This window comes from Hemicordylus capensis, chromosome 4, assembly GCF_027244095.1.
Source record: "Hemicordylus capensis ecotype Gifberg chromosome 4, rHemCap1.1.pri, whole genome shotgun sequence".
NCBI classification, from domain to species: domain Eukaryota; kingdom Metazoa; phylum Chordata; class Lepidosauria; order Squamata; family Cordylidae; genus Hemicordylus; species Hemicordylus capensis.
In genome coordinates this window covers 309,760,932-309,784,713 of record NC_069660.1, presented here as the reverse complement: position 1 = coordinate 309,784,713, position 23,782 = coordinate 309,760,932, and the positions used below count along the sequence as shown (strand labels likewise).

General features: G+C 44.3%; 1 protein-coding gene across 3 annotated transcripts in view; it reads right to left on the bottom strand.

The window, feature by feature from the left end:
• Positions 1-5,993: 5,993 nt before the first annotated feature.
• The window catches only part of KHDRBS3 (KH RNA binding domain containing, signal transduction associated 3), a 145,159-nt gene continuing 127,370 nt past the window's right edge, over positions 5,994-23,782 (bottom strand). For 2 of the 3 annotated variants that reach the window (XM_053246578.1, XM_053246580.1), the window contains 4 exons: positions 18,653-18,711; positions 12,796-12,945; positions 11,265-11,326; positions 5,994-6,232 (listed from right to left, as the gene is read on the bottom strand). In XM_053246578.1, the coding sequence (XP_053102553.1) occupies positions 12,854-12,945; positions 18,653-18,711 (151 nt within the window). In that variant the 3' untranslated portion in view covers positions 5,994-6,232; positions 11,265-11,326; positions 12,796-12,853. Of the gene's footprint in view, positions 6,233-11,264; positions 11,327-11,769; positions 12,946-18,652; positions 18,712-23,782 lie in introns of all 3 variants that reach the window. The other variant, XM_053246579.1, reaches the window with a different exon arrangement.

Below are 23,782 nucleotides of genomic sequence, written 5' to 3'. Positions count from 1 at the left end.
TCCACCCCCATGCCCATTTCAACTCTTATGACTCTTCCTTGGAACAACTCAAATCCAACTCTTCCCAGATGAGACCAGAACTGTCTTCCATGCCATCTCAAAATAAGCCATTGGTGTAGAAGAATGGCCTAGCCCTATTCAGCTGTTAAGGCTATTCAGATGAGCGGAGATGGGGTGGGCGGGCGGGCAGGCTGCACTTAACTTACCTTCTCCCCAGTCAATCTCCTTGCCCTCCCAGCCACACACATGAGTGGCAATCCCAGGAGCTGCATAGCTTTCAGGAGGCTGAAACAATGTGTTCCAGCCTCCAGGAATCCCACAATGCACCGTGTGATGAACGCGGTGCATGGGGCGGGGGATTCCCCCATCAGACCAGCACTATAGGCACCCATCTCTGGGTCTGCTCGGGCTGCAAGCAGCCCAAGCAAACACACGATCCCAGCTGCCGCGTTAAGGGTGTGCCAGGATCCACCTCAAACTGCCCTAGCATAGGTTAGGTTAGGTTACCCATGAGAACTGTGTTTTGTCTGTACACTTATATATGTTTTTGAGTGAATGACTGTATTTGTGTTTGTTTACCTCTGTACAGATCTGTATCTGTGTTCACTGTACACCAGTACGAGCATTGAACATAACATGTGAATAGGGCTCGGGTCTTTCCCGAAAGCATTCCAAATACTCAAAACCAGGAGTTCTGAAACTGGGATCCCCAGCTGTTGTTGGACTACAACTCCCATAAACCCCAGCCCCATTGGCCTTTGGGAGTTGTAGTGCAGCTTCTAGGGACCCAAGTTTGAGGACTCCTGTATTAAGGAATGAACTATCTTTGCAACTTGAGCTGCTTCCTGTTTTGCACCTGTATCCCATCTCTTCTTCCCCCATCAACTGCAGATGACCCTGTTAAAGTATGGGGTTGTGGAAGAAAATATAAGGTTTTGGCCTTGCACTAGAGCAATTCACTCTTGCCAACTAGTCATGTATCCTTATTGTGATGCCTTCCTATCCAATACGTATCTCGATTCCTACAATCTTGTGGCCTCCTGCTAAACATTAACTAAACATCACATTTTTGCAAAAGCTCAAATCCAAATCCTGCAGAAAAAGCATGCAGGCCCATCTATATTTCATGAACCTCCTCAATTCCCATAGATGCACTGATGGAACATTGTCTTGGGAGGGCAGTCACAACAAAAGTGAGTCCAATTTTGAGGCAGATCCAGCAAGGCTCAAAATCCCAACCCTTCCACGCTCCAGTTTGCACAGGGTTAATGCTTTAAGAGCAACTCCAGATGGGGTTATATAAACTTCTCTGAGTGAGGTTGGAAGAGTGTGCCTGAAGGAAGAAGGCTGGAGAATTGTTAATGGTCCTCACTCAAGGCAGTCAGAAGGCTCAGCTGGGGATAGGATCCTCAGGCTTGACAGGCAGCCTTTGAACAAATTATTGATTCCAAGGATCATGCCCTCGTAGAAAATAATGACAGTTTCAAATCTGAGCACAGAATCTCCATAGACTTCCATGGGGCCCTGCTTCTAGGAATGGTTGCTTCTGCTTAATAAATCCTGCAAGCATGCTTTTAAAACCCTATTCTGTTCTCAAGAGTTATTTCTCACTTTACTCTAGAGAGCTCCCTATAATGAGTGTGGCGCTTTTTAATATTGAAAAAGAGAGGTCAGATGTGATCGCCTGTTTTTCCTTTTCTGAAAAGCAGTCACAGAGAGGTGGGTGGGAGAGGGAACTGAGGCACTGGGAGAGGTCTACTGTCCCTTGTTTTCCCCTATGTAGCTAGTAGTTTCAGTGGGCAATTTATTTATGGATTTACATTTATATCCTGCTCTTCCTTAAAGGAGCCCAGAGTGGGGTACATTGTTATACTGATTTTCAGAACATGCCTGGCAGGGGCATAGCTAGGGGAGAAGGGGCCCGTGTTCATCCATCTCTCTGGCGGCCCCTGAGCGTGAATTAGATAATGATGAAAATAGGGAGGGATGGAGCTGGAGGGCCCTTAGGAGCTGGGGGCCCGTGTTTTTTGAACCCTTTTGCTCAATTATAGCTATGCCCCTGCCTGTGAGGTAGGTTAGGCTGAGAAAAAAAGTGATTGGCCCAGAGTCATGCAGTGAGTTTCATGGCTGGACAGGGATTTGAACTCAGGTCTCCCAACACTGTGGCTGATTCCAGCAAAATAAAGAGAGATAGGAAGCTGCTTTCAGGTCAACATTTTAGTTTGGTCCTAAGTGGGGATATCATGGAGGTTTATAAAACTGTGTGGAGAAAGGGAAGAGAGTAATTTAGTCAGGATATCAGCCACTGAGTTAGGGCAATTCCAAGCCCCAGGACCCAAGAATCTTCAAACAGCCCTCTCTCCCAGTGCCACATTCCTGTGGGAGAGGGGTGGAGTTTCCCAGCTTCCCCTAAGTTATACATGGCCCTGGGGCCTCTGTTGCCCCAATAGATTACTGCTCTTGTTCTGCGCTCTCAAGAAATTCAACAAGAAATTCGAGCATGGCCTCTGTTCCTGCTGCAGCAGAGCAACAGCTATCCCTCGGGAAGTGGTTGTCAGTGGCAAGGTCGTGTATGATGACCACACAAGGAAGTGTTATTGTTTGGGTTTTACCTAAGAATCCTTGGAGTCTATGTAATGGAACTGTGTCGATCTGTCGACGTGACCTTGACATAAGTTCTTCTCAACAAGCACAGACCATTTCCTTTCTGGATGAGCACAAACCAGACACCAAGCGAGTGGTTCCCCTAAACTCCTTTAAGTCTACAAAAGCCATTTATACATTTGTATTGAGACGGGAGGATCCAGTAGCAGCATGCATGGTCAATTGCCAACACACCCTTTTCAAAGCAGCTGCTTGTAATATCAAACTGGTGATTGTTTGCAGCACAGCTTACATTTCCCCCCTTTTTAGAATCAAGCCCTTTCAAAATCAGGATTATTTTGCACTTGTCACAGAACTGATGTGTGTACCATGTAGTCTCATCAGCCTCTTCCTGAGAAAAAGCCATTTATTGTGTACTAGCTGGCCCGAGTGCAGAGCATCTGCGCCTCTAGTTCTCCCTTGTTCTCGACCCTTCGTTCTCAGCCCTCCCCTCTTCCCTCTTTTCCCCTCCAATGTTTTTTCACTCTGGCCGTACTCCTGGCCAGCCGCTTTTCCCGGCCGGCCACCATTTCCGCGCCCGCCCGTCACCACTTTTGCTTTCTCACCCCCAGCCCGCTGTTGCTTTCACTTCCCCCCAATCCATCACCACTTTCTGCCCCCCGCCACCTTCTCTCCCTGCCTGCCCGTTCACTGGCCATTGGCCTTATGTTCCCCGCTGTTGCTTTCCTCTCCTCGCTTGCGAACTCTTGCAAGAGCTGCCACACATGGGATTAGCCACGGGTACGTCTTAGAGAATTATATAATTATTTACTAGCTGACCTGTTGCAGAGCATCTGCCCTTAGTTCTCCCTGTCTCCCCACCTTCAGCCCCAGTTGGTGTCTCCCTCCCTTGGTGGCTGTCCCCCCTTCTCTCCCCCCCCCCCCAACGGCCAGCCGTTTGCTGGGCTGCCGCTTCTCTCAACCCCCGCGCTTCCCCCAACCCACCATCCCCGTCGCTAATCAGCAGCTTGATAATGAACTCTCGCGAGAGCTGCCAAACATGAGATTAGCCACGGGTACGTCTTAGAGAAATAAATATATAGTATATGTTAGTTAACACGTAGGCATGTTTAAAACTGCCTGTGGATATGCACTGGATAGAACTTAAAAACTAACCCATCAGCCAGAGAGCTCAGAAAGTGATGCCAGTTTAAAAATCTACCCAAGGTGCCATCAATGTGCCTGGTGCTTTACAGAGCAACAAGAAAGCAAGTCTTTGCGCCAAGCAGCATACAATCAAGAAGAAAAGGCCACAGGAGGAGGGGAGGGCAACCAGTGCAGGCTTTCAGTTCAGTTACACACACTTAGGCTTGGTAAGAGAACAAAAATAAAATTATAGGCCAAGGTACAATATTTACACTCGCTGGCATGACAGTTGTACTGTTAGAACATAAGGACAGCCCTGCTGGATCAGACCCAAGGCCCATCCAGTCCAGCATCCTGTTTCACACAGTGGCCCACCAGATGCCTCTGGGGGCCTACAGGCAGGAGATGAGGGCGTGCCCTCTCTCCTGCTGCTGCTCCCCTGCAACTGGTATTTAGAGACATCTTGCCATTGATAGCCCTGTCTTCTGTGGATGTGTCTATAAGAACACAGAACAATGAAACACAGAACACAGAACCCTGAAGTGTCACACTGAGTGTGGGCTAGAACTACACACCTGTGAGTGGTGGTCCACTTATGGAACATATCTTTCCCATGCCCTCTTCCAGACTGCAGTCTCCCTCACACTATTCCTAAGGATCCAGGACCTTTGGGAACAGCATAGGATATGGAAGGGGAAGCTGCAGCTGGAGGGGAGAGCATTTGGCAGAAATTGTAGACCCCTTTTGCATATGCAGAATGGACCTCTGCTCACAGAAGTCCGGATCCAACTCCTGGATCGAACCCATTTACTTAACGTGCATCTCACATTGCTGGCCCATCTATTGAAAAGTTGGGACATCTGTGGCCCAGAGCAGCAAAATTCCCCCAGTGGCTTGCAGGAGTTCCCAAACGCTCCTTTTCCTGCCTGGCCATTTTGCCAAAGAATGTGTGTGAATATATAAAGACTACTGCAGCAGCTTGGAACACCCAAGGGTATTTGGAAAATATCTCCCTCTCCCCAACCAGAAACGTGATGAAAAAGGTGGCAGAAGTTAAAAAGGGAAGAAACCAGCAGTCAAAGCTTTGACACGTGAGGAGTGATAGCTTGCAATCCTCGGCTCGGACCCCAGTTTTCCAAAGACCAAAAAAAGACAGGCCTTTGTGAATGCCTAGAGAAAAACGATGCATTAAGATGATGCAGAACACACTTCCAATTTAAAACTTTTTCCCCGGACTCAGCATGTCCACGGAATATAGCAAGTGCCTGCCTAGAAAGCTTAAAGTCTGAAGTAAAGAGACGAGGGGGGAAAAAGAAACAGGGTTCAGTTGTATTCGGGAATGAGGTCATCTTCCCATCCATGCAGAAGATCACTGATTCAACGCCTGGCATTTCCAGGCAGAGCTAGAAAATACCCATCTAAAAGAGAACTGCTGGGAAAGACCAGTCAAACGCCAGTGTAGCCAGTGCCTGTCAGTGTGGACAATACTAAGCTAGATGGACAAATGGTCTGATTCAGGATACAGACAGCTTCCTGGGTTCCATGGGGCAGTATTCGAGGAGTTTCACTCAAGCGAGAACATTTTGTGTAATGAATTTAGAGGTGAGACCTAGAGGAAGCAGTTTGACAAACAGAGAGGAGCCTATTCTGGGCAAGGGAGCCAAGCAAGGCAGAGCTGCCAGCAGGAGAAATGCACCTTTGTGGGTGAGAATTTGTATGAGCAAAAAGGAAGCAAGTGTAAAGGAAGGGAAGAGGGCAGTTACAAAGCTGATAGACACAAATCCCAGGTAGGCAGATTCTGCATATGGTAGCTAGGCACTTCGGGCTGCCTTGCGCTGGGAACTGCCATGTTTTGTAGGAGATGGTGTGTATGCCCATGCACTGGTATACAGAATAGCTTAGAGAAATGGAGAAGCATTAACACAGTACTTGGGATTTGGGATGCCAAATTTGTCAATCAGCAGCATTTTAGATGGCTAGCAAACTCACCCGAGGGCATGAAAATATACATCATGTTGTTTGCTTCTTCATAAACCCTTCTCTCCCAGTCATCTTGCGCTCCAGACATGTCTGTTTACATTTAGCCAAAGTGTTTTCTGCAACAGGCTCCTCTATTTACTTGGCTTAGCTGCACACACAACAGATAAGCCCCTTCCAGTAATGGGCTGGTTTGGGGGGCAAAAAACACCCCTCTCAAGGTTACTCCCACTGTGCAAAAAACTGCAGGTCCCAAAAGAGAATCAATAGTTTGATGTGCAAGGCAATGAAACAAGGAAAAAATATTTTATTAACATCTTCACAGAATTATAGTAGCAAATGAAAAACAAAACATTTGAGAGAATTAAAACAGAAATATGAAAAAACTATACATATTAAGGACTAAAATACAGTAGGTAGCATAAAAAAAGAACTTGGACTGGAGACTCCAATAGCTGCTGGCTGTTTCCTAGGCACCTCGGTGAAGGGGGTATTTCGAATCTGTCCAAAATAGTGAGCGAAGTCCCTGGAAAACAGCAGAACAAAAGGCACACATATGTATGTATTCTTGGAACCAATAATTATTGATGACTCTGGGGACGATCACATTTGCAGGTGGTGGAAAGCAGCAATTAGAAAATGTGACTGATTTACACGGGGAAACCTATTTATTATGTGTGGTTTTGGGAGGTCAAATAATGAAGTGGGTGTACTGTTCAGCAGAGATGACCAAAGGCTTGCACTCAAAGGGATAAGATTTTAGAAAGGTTTTCCAAGATAAGTTTTAAAAAGATGCAACGGACCACTTTTATACTCCACATGGGTGGCGGATATTAGAATTGACTTCCCCTTGACATTCTAGCTGGCCACAAGGTCAAATGGAGTCTAAGCAAGTGTGCATTTTGTTATGCCACGACAGACATGTTAACTAGTGTATGGAATTCAGTGTCACAAGATATGGCGAGGCCTTCCAGAGCAGGTCTGGCCTATACATGCTACAGAATACGGCGGCAGGGTAGTCTGTGCCACGTCAGGTTGCATGTGGGAGATGCCATTTTTAAATACTCTCCTTATCAGGAGTTCTCAACCTTGGGTTCCCAGATGATGTTGAACTACAGTTTCCATCACCCCCAGCCTTTGGCACTCGTGGCTGGGGGTGATACGGGTTGTAGTCCAACATCATCTGGGTACGCCTCTCCTATGTAACACACACTTTCTTAAAAAGGAAAAACAAGCTGATCTTAGCACACCAGGAAGAAAGGTTCAGGTTATTTCTGACTTGCAGGGATACATATATTTTTAAGAGATGTTTGAGCAAGCGTTAATTCGCCCCAACTTCCATCTACAACCTGAAGTGGAACAGTTCATACTGCCACCACATTCATCCTTCATTCTGCTGCATCTGCAAAGTGTGTCTCAAGAAGCTTTGAAAAAGGTACAGACAAATGCATGGAGGGAAAATAAGAACAGCCCTGCTGGATCAGGCCCAAGGCCGATCTAGTCCAGCATCCTGTTTCTCAGTGGCCCACCAGATGCCTTTGGGAAGCCCACAGGCAAGAGTTGAGGGCATGCCCTCTCTCCTGGTGTTGCTCCCCTGCAACTGGGATTTAGAGGATAGGTCTACCAATGGGTATTAACCATGACAGCTAAATTCAATTTCCACATTTAGAGACTCAGATGATGGAGATATTCAAGTCCGGTTCTTCTGAGGTGATAAACCTGTGTCTGGAGTGTACCACATGAGACTGCATGTGGGGGCTCACATGACGGAATGCTCCTCAACACACACAAAATACAGAAAAGCCACATAAAGAAAACTAGACATCAGGGGGAATGTTTCCTTGGCATTTGGATTTTTTTGTATAGAGGGGTTATTTTCCATTAGCCTGGAGGAACATTCAGTCATCTGAACCTCCATCTAAGGTCTCAAGTGCATGGCCCAGATAAAGGTTGACCACATTTTTGTGAACTAGCTCTCAGGAGATGGTTGTAACCAGGATGTTCTGCTCATGAACTTTGAGGCATTTGGCTGGTCACTGCTGAAAAATAAATGTTGGGCTAGACTGACTCAAAAACTGCCTTGCCTCATTAGATCTATGTCCTAGATATTGAGCTCATGCACACGAGCAGCTCTATTTGGGTTTGCACCCTACCCAGGTATCATGTGGAGCACCTGATCGGAGTAATGCTGGATCTTTTTTTTACCCAGGCTTATACTGAGGTAGAAAGGCACAAGTGTGCCCTTCTACCCCAGTCATATGAATACTTGGGCTGCCAGAAGTTCATAGAGCCAGGTGGCTAGAGCTCCCAGCAGCAAGGAAATCCCCCAATGCACTGTGCTCCTCACAGGGTGCATCATGGGATTTCTGGAGGCTAGGCTTTGTTTCCCTGACCTCCAGATGGCTGCACTGCTCACTGCAGCACAGCTCGTGTGGGCACGCGAGTGGCACTGGGAGGAGAGCTGGTCTTGTAGCAAGCATGACTTGTCCCCTTAGTTAAGCAGGGTCTGCCCTGGTTGCATATGAATGGGAGACTTGATGTGTGAGCACTGTAAGATATTCCCCTCAGGGGATGGAGCCGCTCTGGGAAGAGCATCTAGGTTCCAAGTTCCTTCCCTGGCAGCATCTCCAAGATAGGGCTGAGAGAGATTCCTGCCTGCAACCTTGGAGAAGCCACTGCCAGTCTGTGTAGACAATACTGAGTTAGATGGACCAAGGGTCTGACTCAGTAGAAGGCAGCTTCCTATGTTCCACTGCCAAACAAATTGCCTGGGGGGAAGGTAGGTGCAGTTTTTCTCCCTCCCTGCACTCCCCAGCCCCACAGACAGCAGTCGTGTGAATGACCTTATTATGTTTTAATTGGACAGAGTCCTGGACCATGGACTACTTAGAGAGGATTGGTTCTCTGTTTTACAATGCTCTCTCCAAACTCTTAACTTAGTCTCTTGAATAGCTACTTTATTTATACGTTATTCCTGAAATTTGCTAAACCAGCAACCCAGCTGTTTTAAAAAGTGCAATAAAATCTGGCTTGGATTGTTTTTGAATGGCTAGGCTTTAAGCCAATTGGGATTTAAATTCCAGTATTTAAATGAGTATTCATGGGTTCCTAAAACCCATAATATCTATCTAAATGCTGAAATAAGGTATTGGAATATTGACGTGGACATTGTTACCTACCATGAGCCCCGGGGATGGGACAGATTAGAAGTTGCACTAAAATGTTGCACGAATGCCACTTTTAATATGAATTTTTTAGTTTTTAATGACTGATGACTTTTAGTCATAGAAGTGTGTGTCATGTAGGGAAAGTGAAACCTGCTTTAAACAGGATAATTTTGCTCTGCTACAGAATGAACTTGGAATCCACTTTTCTATGAGAAACACACAAAGTCCGCCAAGTGAGATCTGAGATCTGTTTCTTAGAATGTTCCCACATCTCCTCCTCCTCTGGGGATCAGACTGCCTTTGCAGATGACCAGCATATTGATTCAGAGGTTTGTGCGCCCCCCACCCCCAATAACAGCTCAAAATGCTCTTCAACCATAACAGGTCTCATTCAGTTTCTTTTCTGGGACTGGTGCTGCCATCACTGGGCAAAGTTAAGTCTGGAAGCCTCCTTGGTTTCTCTTGGTACAAGTTTGGCTATGGCTAAATTAAATTTCATTGCAATCATTTTTAAATTGCTACCTTTAAAGTTGATTGCCAAAGTTCAGCCCATTTAGGCAACCATCCAAAAACAACTGAATTTATTAGGAAGCTCTAAAATTGCCCAAATGCAGTCTCACATATAAGAGTTTCACACCTGTGCTCAAGGGCTTCCCATGTATTTCAACCGGGTGAGCTAATGTGCAGGGGTGCAGCAGCTCCATATAATTCTGCACCACAGTACGTTTTAGACACTGATTCAAGATGAGTAATTTTAAGGTAGACATTGACTCCATAAGCAGAACAGACACTAGATGCAAGAACCAGAAGACCCATTCTGTGACTCAGAGCCCATTCATGCATGTGTGTTTATCAATCATGATTCGCAGGTGCCAAGGCGTTATTGCAGGGTAAAAAGTAGTGTCAGCCTATGCCAATTCAAGTGCTGATGAGACAAATGATCAGCGGTTAAGCAGTGTCCATGGCTATGTGAAATGGTCTTCATCCTCAGCCAAGGCTACTCAACTTCTGTAGCTGCTGGACTACAGTTCCCATCATCTTTGATTATTGTCCACTGTGACTGGGAATAAGGAGAGCTGTAGTCCAACAGCAGCTGGAGGGCCAGAGTTGTGGAGCTCTGTCCAAAGTTATACTACCAGTTGGAAGGAAGAGAACAAGTGCTTCCTTCTGGTAGTCTTGCAAACAAAGCCACAAAGGTTTAGCCCAGCTGCCTATACACACCTATATTATCCATCTGTGACACACTGAAGTCTGAAAAGCCAAGGAAACCCCCCTTTAGAGAAGGTCCTCTACCTGGTCACCTGGAGGTGACACTTAGTCACCCGAAGCAACCAGCTGAGTGGCTATATACAAGCCTGCCTTTTGGGATATCCTTCCTGAGCATGTATGTGATGGAGAGAATAGCTGAATGGCAGAAAATGCAGAGGTCTAGCCATACAAGGTGCTCTATTTCTGTTAAGTGACAAAACACAGAGAACAGCTGAAGAAACACAAAGATGCAACAGTGGAGCCAATGGGAAACTTGGAAAAACTGAACACCAACCATGTGCAGGGCTGCTGCCACACCCGCAACAGAAAGCAGGACAGGACATCTTCAACAAATAAGGGCTGGCCACATTCCTGCAATGCAGTGATTTCACCCAACACCTCATGCTTTGGTGTGCAACCCAACATGCATAGGGCTGTAATTCTACAGGAGAGAGTATAACCAAGAGAAAGTGGTCTTCTGAACATAATTTCATAAGAACAGCCCTGCTGGATCAGGCCCAAAGCCCATCTAGTCCAGCATCCTGTTTCACACAGTGGCCCGCCAGATGCCTCCAAGAAGCCCACAGGCAGGGGGTGAGGGCTTGTCCTCTCTCCTGCTGTTGCTCCCCTGTAACTGGTATTTAGCAGTATCATGCCTTTGAGGCTGGAGGTGGCCTATAACCACTAGAATAGTAGCCACTGATAGATCTATCCTCCATGACTTTGTCTAAGCCCCTCTTAAAGCCACCCATATCTCCATATTTTTCCTCAGCAAAGCCTTTGGTTTAACTTGCCACTTTGGTGTTCCATTTCTACAATAGCTCTCTTGAACCGTGGATATTGAAAAGAAGGTTGATGGGCATGTTCAAAACATTCTCATTCGGAGTTTCAGGTTGACCACCAAGTCAATTTTTAAGGTGACCAAGGGAAAAAAAAACGTCACCCTGCTGCAATTTATCACTTGAGCATGGAGACACGGAATTAAATTTGGTACATGCTTTTACAACAATTGTCTATGAAGCCTGTCCCTCTTACACCAGTATTCAAGGGGATGCAAAGATATAAAATAGATTGAAAATGTTCTTCACCAGTTAGAAATTGTTTCTCTGGTACATCATACTCAAAATAAATATAGATACCTACCAAAGCATCTCAACAGAAACAGGTCTTTTATCTTCTCAGCTCTCCAAGGCATTCTGTGCTTCCTGACAAGAGAAAAGATTTCTTTTTACTAACTAAAAAAACCCCATACTCTAAAAATATTTGTTTTAAAAAAGCAATTCATTATGTTGCCATTAAAAGACATTAAGCCAACAATTTTAAAAAAGCTTTAGAAAAAAACATTTGTAATTTTAAAAGTTCTTAGTTGCATTATTTGTCCATAAATTCTAAGATTACAAGTTACTAGTTATGAGGTTTTACATTTGTTTAATAGGGAATAATTTGCTCCAATTAAACTGACCGAGCTAAGGCTTTTTAGATGACTAAAACGAATTAAACTTTTTAATATGAAATTTTAGGTGGTGATCTTAAAGCCTCTCTTCTATATATAATCTAAAATAGAACTTGCTAATTGGTACTCTCCCTGCTTTTATTGGTTATATTAAGATAAATTAAGTGAGATTAAAATCTTATTTGATTTATTTACCTTTGCAAATGAAGACCGTTTTAAGGGTTACACATCCTCTGCATCTGACGAAAGCGACCTCAATTAAAGTCAGAAAGTCTTTAAAAGCATTGAGTTTATTGCTTCCAGCACGGAGCGAGATGGTCATTAAGGTACCAAAATTCTCAAAACACAAAAAATAAAATTCCAAAGTTGCACTAGTGAAGAAATGCTCAACAAGATGAAAACTAAGTCACAGGTTTTTATTATTATTATTTTGTTTGTTTCATAAAATGCATTAGCTATTTTAAACCAAGAGTTTTAAAATGTGGCACTCCAGCAGATCCATACCATTTGGATGTTTCCTTTAAGTCTAAGTTGTATGTAGAGGTAAATATAAATATATATCTATAAAAAGAAATGCACCTTTCGGTTTATACCATTTTATTAAAAAAAAAGTTGTACAATGTTTTAGTAGGAGCCATTTTATGTTGATCGTTGTTAAATCACTCCCTCCCTGTTTACTACTATTTATGAAGGTTTTTAAATAAATAATGCATACTCTCACACACACACTGATTTTTTTCTTCAAAAGTTTATTTAGTATCAAGCAAGAGTAAACTTTGCTTAACACTACAGAACATTTCAAGACTTCAGTTACAAAATACCACATTATTTGCATTTGTGATCTGCTTCCCTTTTTACGCATGTTTGCAAGAGAAAGACTAGCAAAATGGTTGAAGGATAAAACTAGAAGAACTAAATTGTTGAAAACCTTTAAAATAAAAGGTTACGCTTAGGTTAAAATAACTGATTAACATATTTAGTAAACCTAGCTGTTTTTAACACTAGTTAATCAAAGGATTAATATTTTTTCTTTGTTTTTGTGTGGTTTTTTTCACCTATTTTTTGTCCCCCAAATACAATCTGGAAATAACAAAGCTCCTCATTTCACATGTCTTCCTGTCCAGGTTTTTCATTCAGCAAAAAATAGATTAAGCTCAGTCCGTCCATTCAGATTAAGCACTTTGATTTTAATAAAAAGGGATTGTTCATAGAAAAAATTACTTTGAACAGTATACAGGACTGGTGGAGATTGGATATTTCACAACATCAGACAGTATAATCAGTATCTGGCATATGGCTGCTCTCTGTAGGCTCCCTTGGTTGTCCTTGATGGTGGCGCCTTGTGTCTGGAGTTAGTCCATTCTTCCTGTCCTGAAATAAGCAAGGGCAAGCATGGTTAAGATTTCTCCTGCTGATGGCTGTGCCTTATTTTCACTCTGATTCCATGCCATAAGAACATAACCGGTAGACCAAGCCAGTCTCTGGGGAGGAGAGCTGGTCTTGTGGTAGCAAGCACGAACTGTCCCTCTGCTAATCAGGGTCCACCCTGGTTTGCATTTGGATGGGAGACTGCATCTGAGTGCTGTAAGATATTCCTCTTTGAGATGGAGCCATAGCTCAGTAGAAGAGCATCTGCACTCTTGCAGAAAGTCCCAGGGTCACTCTTTGGCAGCATCTCCAGGTAGGGCTGGGAGAGACTCCTGCCTGGAATCTGGGAAAGTCGCTGCCAGTCAGTGTAGACAATTCTGAATTAAATGGGCCAATGGTTCTACTAAGAATAAGGAAGCTTCCTATATCCCTATGTTTTTATAGGTGAAGTGGAACTAAACCCCTTCCCTCACACTTCGTCTTGGCCTCAGCATCCTAAAGTCATGAACCTTTGGGATTTCCTAGAACTCAGGGGAGCTTAAAGAAAGTCACGGTCCCCGTGACCTGACATCTTGGACCTAATTATTACTGGGGTGGTAAACAGATCTGGACTGCACCACTGCAGACTGCAGGTGACATTTCCATGACAGAAAGGTGTTTTTTGTTTTTGTATGGAGGAACATTCAACCAGGTCAGTCCTCATCTGTGGTCCAGCCCAGACACAGTCACCTCGTCAGTGAGAACCAGGCGGGGGGAGAAGGGTAAAAATCGCCTATCTCCCCTTTCCTCTGATGCCCATTGTGCCTTTCGAAAATACATCCCTGAGGGCTGAATGAATGTATTTGTGGCAGGCACAGAGGAAGGAGAGGTTTGACAAAAACCACCCTGTCCCCTTAGTGAAGGTAAAGTGTGCTGTTGAGTCAGTCTCGACTCCTGAGAACCAGAGAGCCCTGTGGTTGTCTTAGGTAGAATACAGGAGGGGTTTACCATTGCTATCTCCCGCTCAGTGTGAGATGATGCCTTTCAGCATCTTCCTATATCGCTGCTGCCCGATATAGGTGTTTCCCATTGTCTGGAAAACATAGCAGTCGGGATTTGAACTGGCAGCCTCATACTTGCTAGGCAAGTCATTTCCCGCTGCGCCATTAGGTGGCTTTAGTAGCAACACAGATTTAGCCTGGATGTTAGCTATTGTGTCTAATTGTATATTGTCTCTTTTGCCTTTAAAAAAAAAAAGATGTGGGAAGTATCTATTTTATTTAAATTTTTAAGCCACATTCCCCACAGTCAACGCACTTTCGAAAAACTTGGAAAAGAAAATGCAAGGAAAAATAGGGCATAGCTCGCTTTGGAAGCGGGGGAAATGGCCACCACTGGGAGCCTTCTTCAGCATGTTTGCATTAAGCCTGTCGCAGGCCTTCTTGGGGAAATGTTTCACTGGGATGAAGCCAGCCGAAGCGACACCCCCCACTGACAGACAGCTCATTTTAATGCTGAAGCATGAAACGATCAAAGCTGTGCAAGTCCATGGAGACCAATTTAGAATGTTATGAAGGGGGTAGGAGGAGGCTTAAAACAACTTTTCCTTTTTGATATGATCATGTCATCAGCTGCTTCCCCTCAAGGTGACTCGCGGACATTTAAGCCCGTGACACCCAAACAGCCTGCGTGGAAGAACAATTTATGATGACAAACAAACCTGAGTTGAGGGCACTGTTGCTTCAGGTGGAAGATGCTGTTTCAAAAACAACAAAAAAAGCACTCCCACCACACACACCTCAAGAGAGTCTTCAGAAAACGGTTTTCCCTCATGTTCCTGAAAACTGCTGAAACTCCCATTAGTGAGCAAATTGTGAGTCACTTATTCTGACAACAGGCAAATGTGTGTGTGTTGGCAGAGAAGGGGAAGTAAAAGGAATTCAGCCTCATGACTGATCGAAGCTTGAGTCCCTCTGATCTCAAGCCAAAGGTTTAACTTTTATCCCTGAAGCAAAGGTGTCTCTTAACGCGCTTTGTGTGTCTAATCCATAACAGATTTCTTTAATTAAACCTGTCACCACTGCACTTGTGTGTGAGTGCTTTAAAAAAAAATTAATCCTCATGATTAGCATGTGGTTTCTGCTCTGGAAGTTATTCTGTATCGACAACAATCCTGGCTCCTCTAAGGTCTCCTGCCTCTCCAGAGCACCCGTATAACCTTTGCATAATAACAACCTGCTTGAATTTGTTCCAAGTGGGACAGAGAAGGAAATTTAAAAGGACTGAAAAAGCCTGGAGGCCGAACTGGAAATATTCAAAGGCAGTTTCTGATTCTGCAAAGAACTTTGAGCTAAGAATGGGGTCTAGGGGACTTTCATACAACCTCTGACTTCAGCCCAAATTAAAGAGACCCAGGCAGCAGCCAGGCATACTAGAGTAAAGGTTCCCATGCAGCTTCTCAGAGATACTGGGGCACCACTTTCCTATGAGAATGGCAAAACCATCCCACAACTGGGGAATATTCAGTATGTTCCCTATGCCTGCAATGTCCTTTTTGAACATCCATGTGTTCAAAAGCGAGAACTCTCTTCCTTTAAGCCCCAGCTTAACTTCTTCTTTGTACACTTGGACTTAACACATCAGAACTCCTCCTGAAACAAAGTGCATGGAGCAACATTTGTGTTTGTTATTAAGCAAGGTTTCTTCCCCTTGCTCCTTTTTCTAGTTGTCTTCTCTCTGTAGAACTTCAGACTTCTCAAGGCTGGGTCCTCTCTCTCTTTTGTTTGTTCAGTAATTCTATAAACACCATGAATATTTATTGCACTATTCTTATTTGTACACAGCTGCACTCTCCCAGGGAGATCAAAAGCAGATATCAGGTGCAAAATGAAATATTGACAAGATAGGGAAGCAAAAAAGGTTTGAGTGTGAATAAGCTCCTGGTTGGAGATATTCAGGGAAACATGATCTGGCCCATAGAATGAATCACTCCACCATAAGTGGGAGGGCTACCAACAAGGCTAATAGTTGTTCTCTTTTGAATCTGAGAAGCACAGGCTAGATTCTGTGTCACATTTATGCATATACAAGGAAGAAAGAAATCTAAAAGTTTACATGACAGTGATAGGGGATCGAATTTGACACTTGTCTGAGCCAAGCAGAAATGGACCCTCATGTATGCAAACCAGGAGTATCTACGTACCCCCTTTGGTCCTAACTTTTTTCATCTGTGTGCAGACGTTTCGACCAAGCACAATAAGTACCTCCATCTTATTCCATCACTGCCTCCAAGCAGGCATTTAGGGAGGTTATGCCTTCTCCCGATGGTGTTGACATGGAGAAATAGATCTGGGTGTCATCAGCATTCTGATAATACCCTGCACCAAATCTCCTGATGATCTCTCCTAGCAGCTTCATGTAGATATTGAAAATCATGTGAGACAGTATAGAGCCCTAGGGGGGTGCCATATAAAAAATCACATTTTGTCTCCAAGTGATACTGTCTGTAATCCGTCTGAGAGGTAGGAACAGAACCATTGCAAAGCAGTGCAGCCTACTCCCAACCCCTCAGATTGGGGTTGAGAGAAACCCCTCAGTCTGAGAGAAACCCCTCAGATTGGGAGTATCCCCCAGAAGGATAATATGGTCGATACTCGATAGTACTGAAAGCTGCTGAGAGATCCAAAAGGACCAACAAAGTCACATTCCTTCCTGTCAATTCCCCACTGCAGATCATCCATCAGGCTGACCAAGGCAGTCTCCACCCCATAGCCTGCCTGAAAACCAGTTTGAAATGGGTATAGATAATCATTTTCCTCCAAGACTGTCTGGATCTGGGAGGCCACGACCCACTCAACTTTGCCCAACCACAGAAAGTTGGAGATAGGCCTATAGTTGGTTAATTTGGGGGGATACAATGCAGGCTTCTTCCGAAGAGGTCTACTGACAGGAAGGCATCCTGATCTCCCTCAGAAAAGCATTTATAATCTCTACTAGGCCTCCTACAACCCTGATACTATAAGCTGTGTTGGACAAGGGTCAAGAGAACAGGTGGTAGGCCGTACCAATCCAAGCAGCTCAACCATATAATCAGGAGTCACAAACTGAAACTGATCCAGCCTAAACATGTAAGAAGAGTTACTGGACACCTCCACATTTGAATCTACAATAATTGTGGTATTCAAGTTTAAGTCAACTTGAACACGGGATATTTTATCCACAAAGAACTCATTAAAACAAAGAACTCATTAAAACAATGGGTAATTGACGGTTCCAATTTCTGATTCAAGGGAGAAGGAACATGCACTAGCCCTCTCACAACCCTAAACAACCCTGCTTGATGTGAGCTTGTGGAAGCAGTATGGGCAGAAAAGCATTACTTTTTTTGCCACATGTACTGCCTAAGCATAGGTCTTCAGGAACACAGGACGCTGCCATATACCGAGTCAGACCATTGGTCTATCTAGCTCAGTATTGTCTTCACAGACTGGCAGCTTCTCCAAGGTTGCAGGCAGGAATCTCTCTCAGCCCTATCTTGGAGATGCTGCCAGGGAGGGAACTTGGAACCTTCTGCTCTTCCCACAGCGGCTCCCTCCCCTGAGGGGAAGATCTTACAGGGCTCACATCAAGTCTTCAAATGCACTCTATGTTGTAATCTGTCATATTTGAGTAGAGTCTTTCTCCACTTGCACTCCAGTTGTCTACCTTGCCACTTCAGCTCCCGTAGTTCTTCTGTAAACCAAGGAGCCAATTTTGAAGTAGGTTGGAGAGGACGCTTAGGAGCAATCATATCGACTGCCTCGGTGAGTTTGCTGTTACAGTTCTCCTTCAGGGCTTCAACAGAATCACCAGCAGAGCCAACACTAAATCCTTCCAAGGCTTCTTGGAATCCTATTGGATCCAGTTACCTTCTTGGGTAGACCATCCTAATAGGGTCCTCAACCCTGTGGAGGTGGGGAATGATTGTGAATCCAACCTTAACCAGATGGTGGTCAATTCACAACAAGGGGAAAATTACAGGAGTCCCCACCCACAGAACACCACCTTGTTCAATGTAGAAGACCAGATCAAACGTGTGTCCAGAAACTTCAACAGGGATCCTGGTAAGGGAGATATTATTCTTAAAGACCACAGCCACTCCACCTCCCTGCCAATGTCCCCTCACTTGCTCCTCATCAGAGTACCCTAGAGGGAGAAGCTGGGACTAGACTGGGCCACCAACCTCCTCCAACCAAGTCTCTGCGATACATACTAGGTTGGCCCCTCCATCCATAATCAGATCATGGATGTTTCTGGTTTATTCTGGAGTGACCTGGCATTACAAAGGAGCAAGGAGGTGGCTCTGAGGGTAGTTGGTACTGCTCCCTGAGGTCAAAGAGCTGGCAGGACAGTCAGAAGGGGAAACAGCTATTAGATTTCTGATTTTTCTTCCCCTGTAATGGCCTAACTGCCCCACAGACACACCCCCCCCGTCTCCCCTTCTCCAGACAAGCCTAGACACATTGTAGACTAACTTCACCCAAGAAAAGAAGCCTTCTCAACAACAGCTTCAGCTTCTTATATAAATATAAAATAACATACTCTGCCCCCGCACTCAATCCCACACTGAAGGCCGGGGACGAGAGGGCTTTTAATGCAAGGCTGTGTTTTTAAAATACTTGAGAACCCTCCTCCCTTTCTACATAAAGTAATTGCTTCCATATTCATCAATCAGAACATGAAAGTTACTCACTGTAAGAATCGTATGTATCATCACTCAGGCCATGGGCATAATCGTAGTAATCGGCCCCACTATTGGGAAAGAACAAAAACAAACCAGAAATAAGCAAGAGCTAAGATACAGTGTTAAACAGTATTACACATTAGCTTTGGGGGGAAAGCACCCTGGCAGAAACAGAACTTGCTTTTGCAGCTGCATTCTCCCAGATTGTTCAAGAATATTGCTGAGCTTCTACTGACATGATTCGCAAATAAACATACATCTCTGTGCACTGAAATGCAAGTCTATGTCCTTGATAGAATAGTGAATCCCATGTCTTAAACTTGGTTTTTGTTTGGGCAGTAATGCTAGAGGAACCAGAGCATTACTGGTTATAGGAGGGTTCCCAAGCTTGGGGAAGATGGGAGCTGTAGTCCAGTCTCTGGGGACCACGACTGGGGACCACATGGTTTAACGTTATAGTTTTTCTATGTAAAGGCAGTGGCGGAGTGCGCACATACTTGCATGCATGAATTCCCAGGCTCATCTCTGGCATCTCCAGTTAAAAAGGTTCTCAGTCAGGCAATAGGCCTGGGAAGTGTCTCTGCTTGAGAGAATGGAGAGCCGATGCCAGCCAGACAAGAATACTGCGCCAGGTTCATAGGAGTACTAAAGATATTCAAAACACTCTTATTGTAGAAGTAGCAAGCAATGCTACTAGAATATCATATTTTAAACGAACTATATGATATCTTGGTAGTATTGCTTGCTACTGGCCTTTTATATATACTGACATTATTGGGGAAACTGGCTTTTTGAGATATAAAGTTGCAAACGAAGGGGCTCTTGCACAACATCCAACCTGTGGCCACCTAGTCTGGTAAAGGTTCTCCCTGATTGGCAGGTGGTCTCAAAAATCAGTTCCTAGCATCTTAGTTACTCTGAGACAGAGATCCCTTAACCCAGGAGTTCTCAAACCTGGGTCCCCAGATACTGTCAGACCACAACTCCCTTTGGCCATTGTTGCTGGGGAGGATGGGAATTGTAGTCCCTCATCTGGAGACGCCGGATTGAGAACTGCTGTGCTAACCTTGAGGTCCTCAAATCAAACCTGTGGCTCCTTTGCCTACCAAAACAGAGAACTCGTGTTTTGGGCGCTATTAAAAATGTGATAAATAAATATAATAAATACCACTGAGCAGACCTTCCTGGTAGCTCAGAAAAGAACCTAAAACTCCTTAATAAAAGACAGTGCTAGGATACTTAAACACATTTGCTATTTCATGTTTCAATCTTCCCTCTTACAGAAAACCCTTCAGACATAAATCTTATCTGCCATGGGACCCCTGTGGGTTTCAGAAGAGGGCCATATTTTTGGGAAAGCCACTCACAGGGGGCCTTGGTCAGGCCTTCTGAGTGTCACAGGCACTCTGCATGTACTCAGGGTGTGCCCACTCAATTCTCCCTGAGGACACACATTAATGAAGGAACTTCACAAAATGGAAGACAAGATGGCTTTGAGCGAAGCTTGTCTGCCAATAGGGAGGAGGAACCCCAGGGCTCCCTAGAGCACGCTTTCAAGAACACTGGGCTGGTTCAGAAGATGGTTGCCTCACCAACTGCCCAGCGCACAATGAGGAGTGAGTGTGCGCACATTTCCTCACAAGGTGGCACATTTTAAAACCATGTGATTTGCATGTTCTGCCTCTCCCATACAAGCAGGGTTGGGGAAGGAAGATGCTGATGGCATGTTGGAAGAGCCAGTTGAGCGATGAACTGGCCCATTGTCCTAGGTGAGCAGAATTCCTGTAGAAGCACAAGTAGCAGCATTGTTTTTGACCATCACAGGTTCATAGAACACACACCCATACTCACTCACTCTCATCTTTTGACAGAAAATGTTATACTGACATTTGCAATCATTCCATACAGTATTTGATTACTTATTGTAAGACTCATCAAGTCCAGAGGTCTAAAGCAGCTGAGCCCCCATTCCCGCACCTGTCAGTCCTGTCAGAATCACTTTAGCTGGGCCTCATTTTACAAACCTAAGTGCATGTTAAACCAAAAATGACTTGCCTTTCATGGCAAGTAAACGGCAAAACCAACAATCCATGGTAGGAAGGAAAAATCACTTATTTACATTGAGGGTATATGAAAAACCTTCCAACTTTATTAGCTGACAGACCCTTCAACACCAATAATCTCATCAAAAAGTTATAACACAAGGTGATTGGATCTGTTTGCCGGAGTGCAGCCTGCTTTTCTGTCTACCCTCTCTCAGTCTGTCTAATGTATAATTGAACAGTGTGACTTTAATCCTGCTCTGCCAGGCAGATTGATACAGACTTGATGACTTGTTAAATACAAAACTTTACATATGGTGACAATGGGAAGCATGAGTTCCAGGGAATGGATAGATACCTATATGGTCATGGAGAGGATTAGGGTTGCCACAGGGCCAAAATGTTGCTGGCCTAACCAGAAGTTCATTTTCCTTACAGTTGCTAGAATGTTGCTAGGAGGATGCAGAGCTAAAAAAAAAGTTTGGGGGTTCAATGTCTTGCCTATTTCCCATGTCAGGGAGAAAGTATTCTGCTGCATATGCTCAGAGATCCTCTAACTGTCCAAATAATTTTAAGGACTTTATGAATATTTATTAAAACAGCTTTTGTAAAACAGCTTTCTGTCAGAAGGGAAAGATACCTTGCACATCCTCAGCAGCACTCCTTCCTTAACTCCTTGAGGTAAAGCTTAGAACAGCCTTTTCTAATAATCCCGATTGAACATTTTCTCCCTTGCAGAATGAAAGGGCGGAACGAAGGGTATTGCTGGAAGAAACAGAAACTGCTTCTCTAATTTCCAGGCTATGAAAGATCTCACCCTTTTTAAATTTGAGTGTGAGATGTATAAAGACCTTCATGCCAAATATATCCATCCATTATTGGTCTCAAAGACTAATTCTTCTCAAGATAAACTGTTTTTGTTAAAGGATACTGCAAAGTACATTACATCCAGGACAGCAAAGTTTCTTGCCTGAGTGCTGACAGTGTGTACTAAGGTTAAAGAGAATGTTATAGACTATTGTGGATCATCAGAGAGGGGAGTTCTGGCATTCCTACTGGTATGTTCATCTTTCTATCCTCTCAATAAAAGAACAAATATACTAAATATTTTTCAACATAAGCCATCAAAAGCTATAAGATCTTATCTTTAAATGCTGCCTGTCCAACTTACTAGACAAAGTGGCATACAAATCAAAATAAAAACATCGCTATTAAAAATAAAGCAGCACTGAAGTACCAGGCATCATTTAGAAGAGGTTACGAAGTTAAGGGCTCAAATCGACCAGAAAGATCAAAGTGCATTTCTCTGCCACAAGGCAGATTCCATCCTCGATTTATCAGTCCACCTTCCTCCCACTCTCAAACTAATCTATGGATGTTTGAGTAATGCTTAAGATGGGAAGGGATAGTATAGACTGGCAGCTGTAGTGGTGGAAGGGAAGTGAAAGCCACCTATTCCAATAATCTGAACCTGCACAGCCAGAATATACTTACATCGTAGGACCACAGATTGCAGCAATTTAGATAAGCATGTAACAGAGAACAAGGCTCTCTAAGACACCCCACCTTACAGGGCAAACAACAACATTTTCCAGGAAAAATGGAGATGCTTCACAGACAAGTTGTGTCATGATAATGTAAGAGCAGAGTAGAAATAAATGGACACTATTTTCTGTGGAGGGATGTGTAAAGTAGGGTCCCCCAAGGATCACTATTGGGACCAGTGTTTTTTAACTTGTTCATTAATGATCTGGAGTTAAGAGTTGAGCAGGGAAGCAGCCACGTTTGCTTATGACAAAGGTTAAAAAAAAGATTGTGAAGAGCTCCAGAAAGATTTATCCAAGTGAAATGGCCTTTAAATGCTAAATGAAGTTCAGTGTAAGTGTAAAATAATTCACAGTGGGGCAAAAAAATAAATAAACCTGAACTTCCTATATATGCTGATGAGGTCTGAGCTGGATCTTGGGATCGTGATGGACAGTTCCCTGAAAATGTCAAACCAGATTGAGTCAGCTGTAAATAAGGCTAATTCCATGCTCAACATTATTAGGAAAGGGACAGAAAATAAGACTGCCAGCATAGTAAATGTCCTCATACAAATTTATGGTGTGACTGCACTTGGAATACTGTAAGGTCGTTCACACAACCTATTACCTGGGCAGTGGGGAGAGTGGGCGGCGAAGCAGGCTCCTACCTGCCCTCCTGCAGATGGTCTGGAGATTTCCTTAACTTCCATCACTCAGGCACCCACATGCATGTGGGGCGATGGCAGAGTGGCAGCACTCAAAGCTGCACTGGGTCCTCCATGGACCCAGAAGGTAGTGCACGAGCAGAGGAGTTGCTGCTTTTAGTACTGCAGCAGCTCCGTGACACCGATTCTTTCCCTCTGGCTCGCTGCCAAAAATAGTGGCGGGCCAGTAGGGAGCCCAGTTACTTGGGGGCAGTTGTCCACACAATTGCCTACCATCGGTTCGTTCTACCTTGGTAAAAAGCTGGGTAGACACATTGGGCTACACACGACTGGAGCAGCCAGGCTCTGCACACGCCACACACCACGAGCTGCCTGGGGTAACTAAAATGCCAAATGCCCCCCAAACCATTAAAAATAACTGAAAAATGCTTGGTTTGTTAAAGAAAAGAGCCAAAAAATGGCAAAACACAGCACACACACCCCCAAAACAAAACAAACACCCTCTACTGTGCTCTGCGGGATCTCCTTGTGCCCAGCAATGTCCTCAAAGCTGCGAAATGCACCACAAATAATCACAAATAATTGCAGAAAAAAATGCTTGTTTTTCAGAGCAATGAGCCACAAGATGGCTCCTGGTAACAAAATGGAGGGCAGAGAGTGATCTTGGCAGTCACTTCCAGCCCTCTAGGAACCATGGATTTTACCCTTTTAGTATCCACGGATACTGAAATCGGGTGTCAATTAGACACTCATGAATATGCGAAACCGCAGATATAGAATCCGCATATAACAAGGTTCTCCTGTATGTATGTACGTGTGCGCGTGCGCACACACACACACAGATGTGCATGTGCTTGTGCTCTTTACTTTCAAATAACAGAATTCTACCTCCCATGATATATTTTA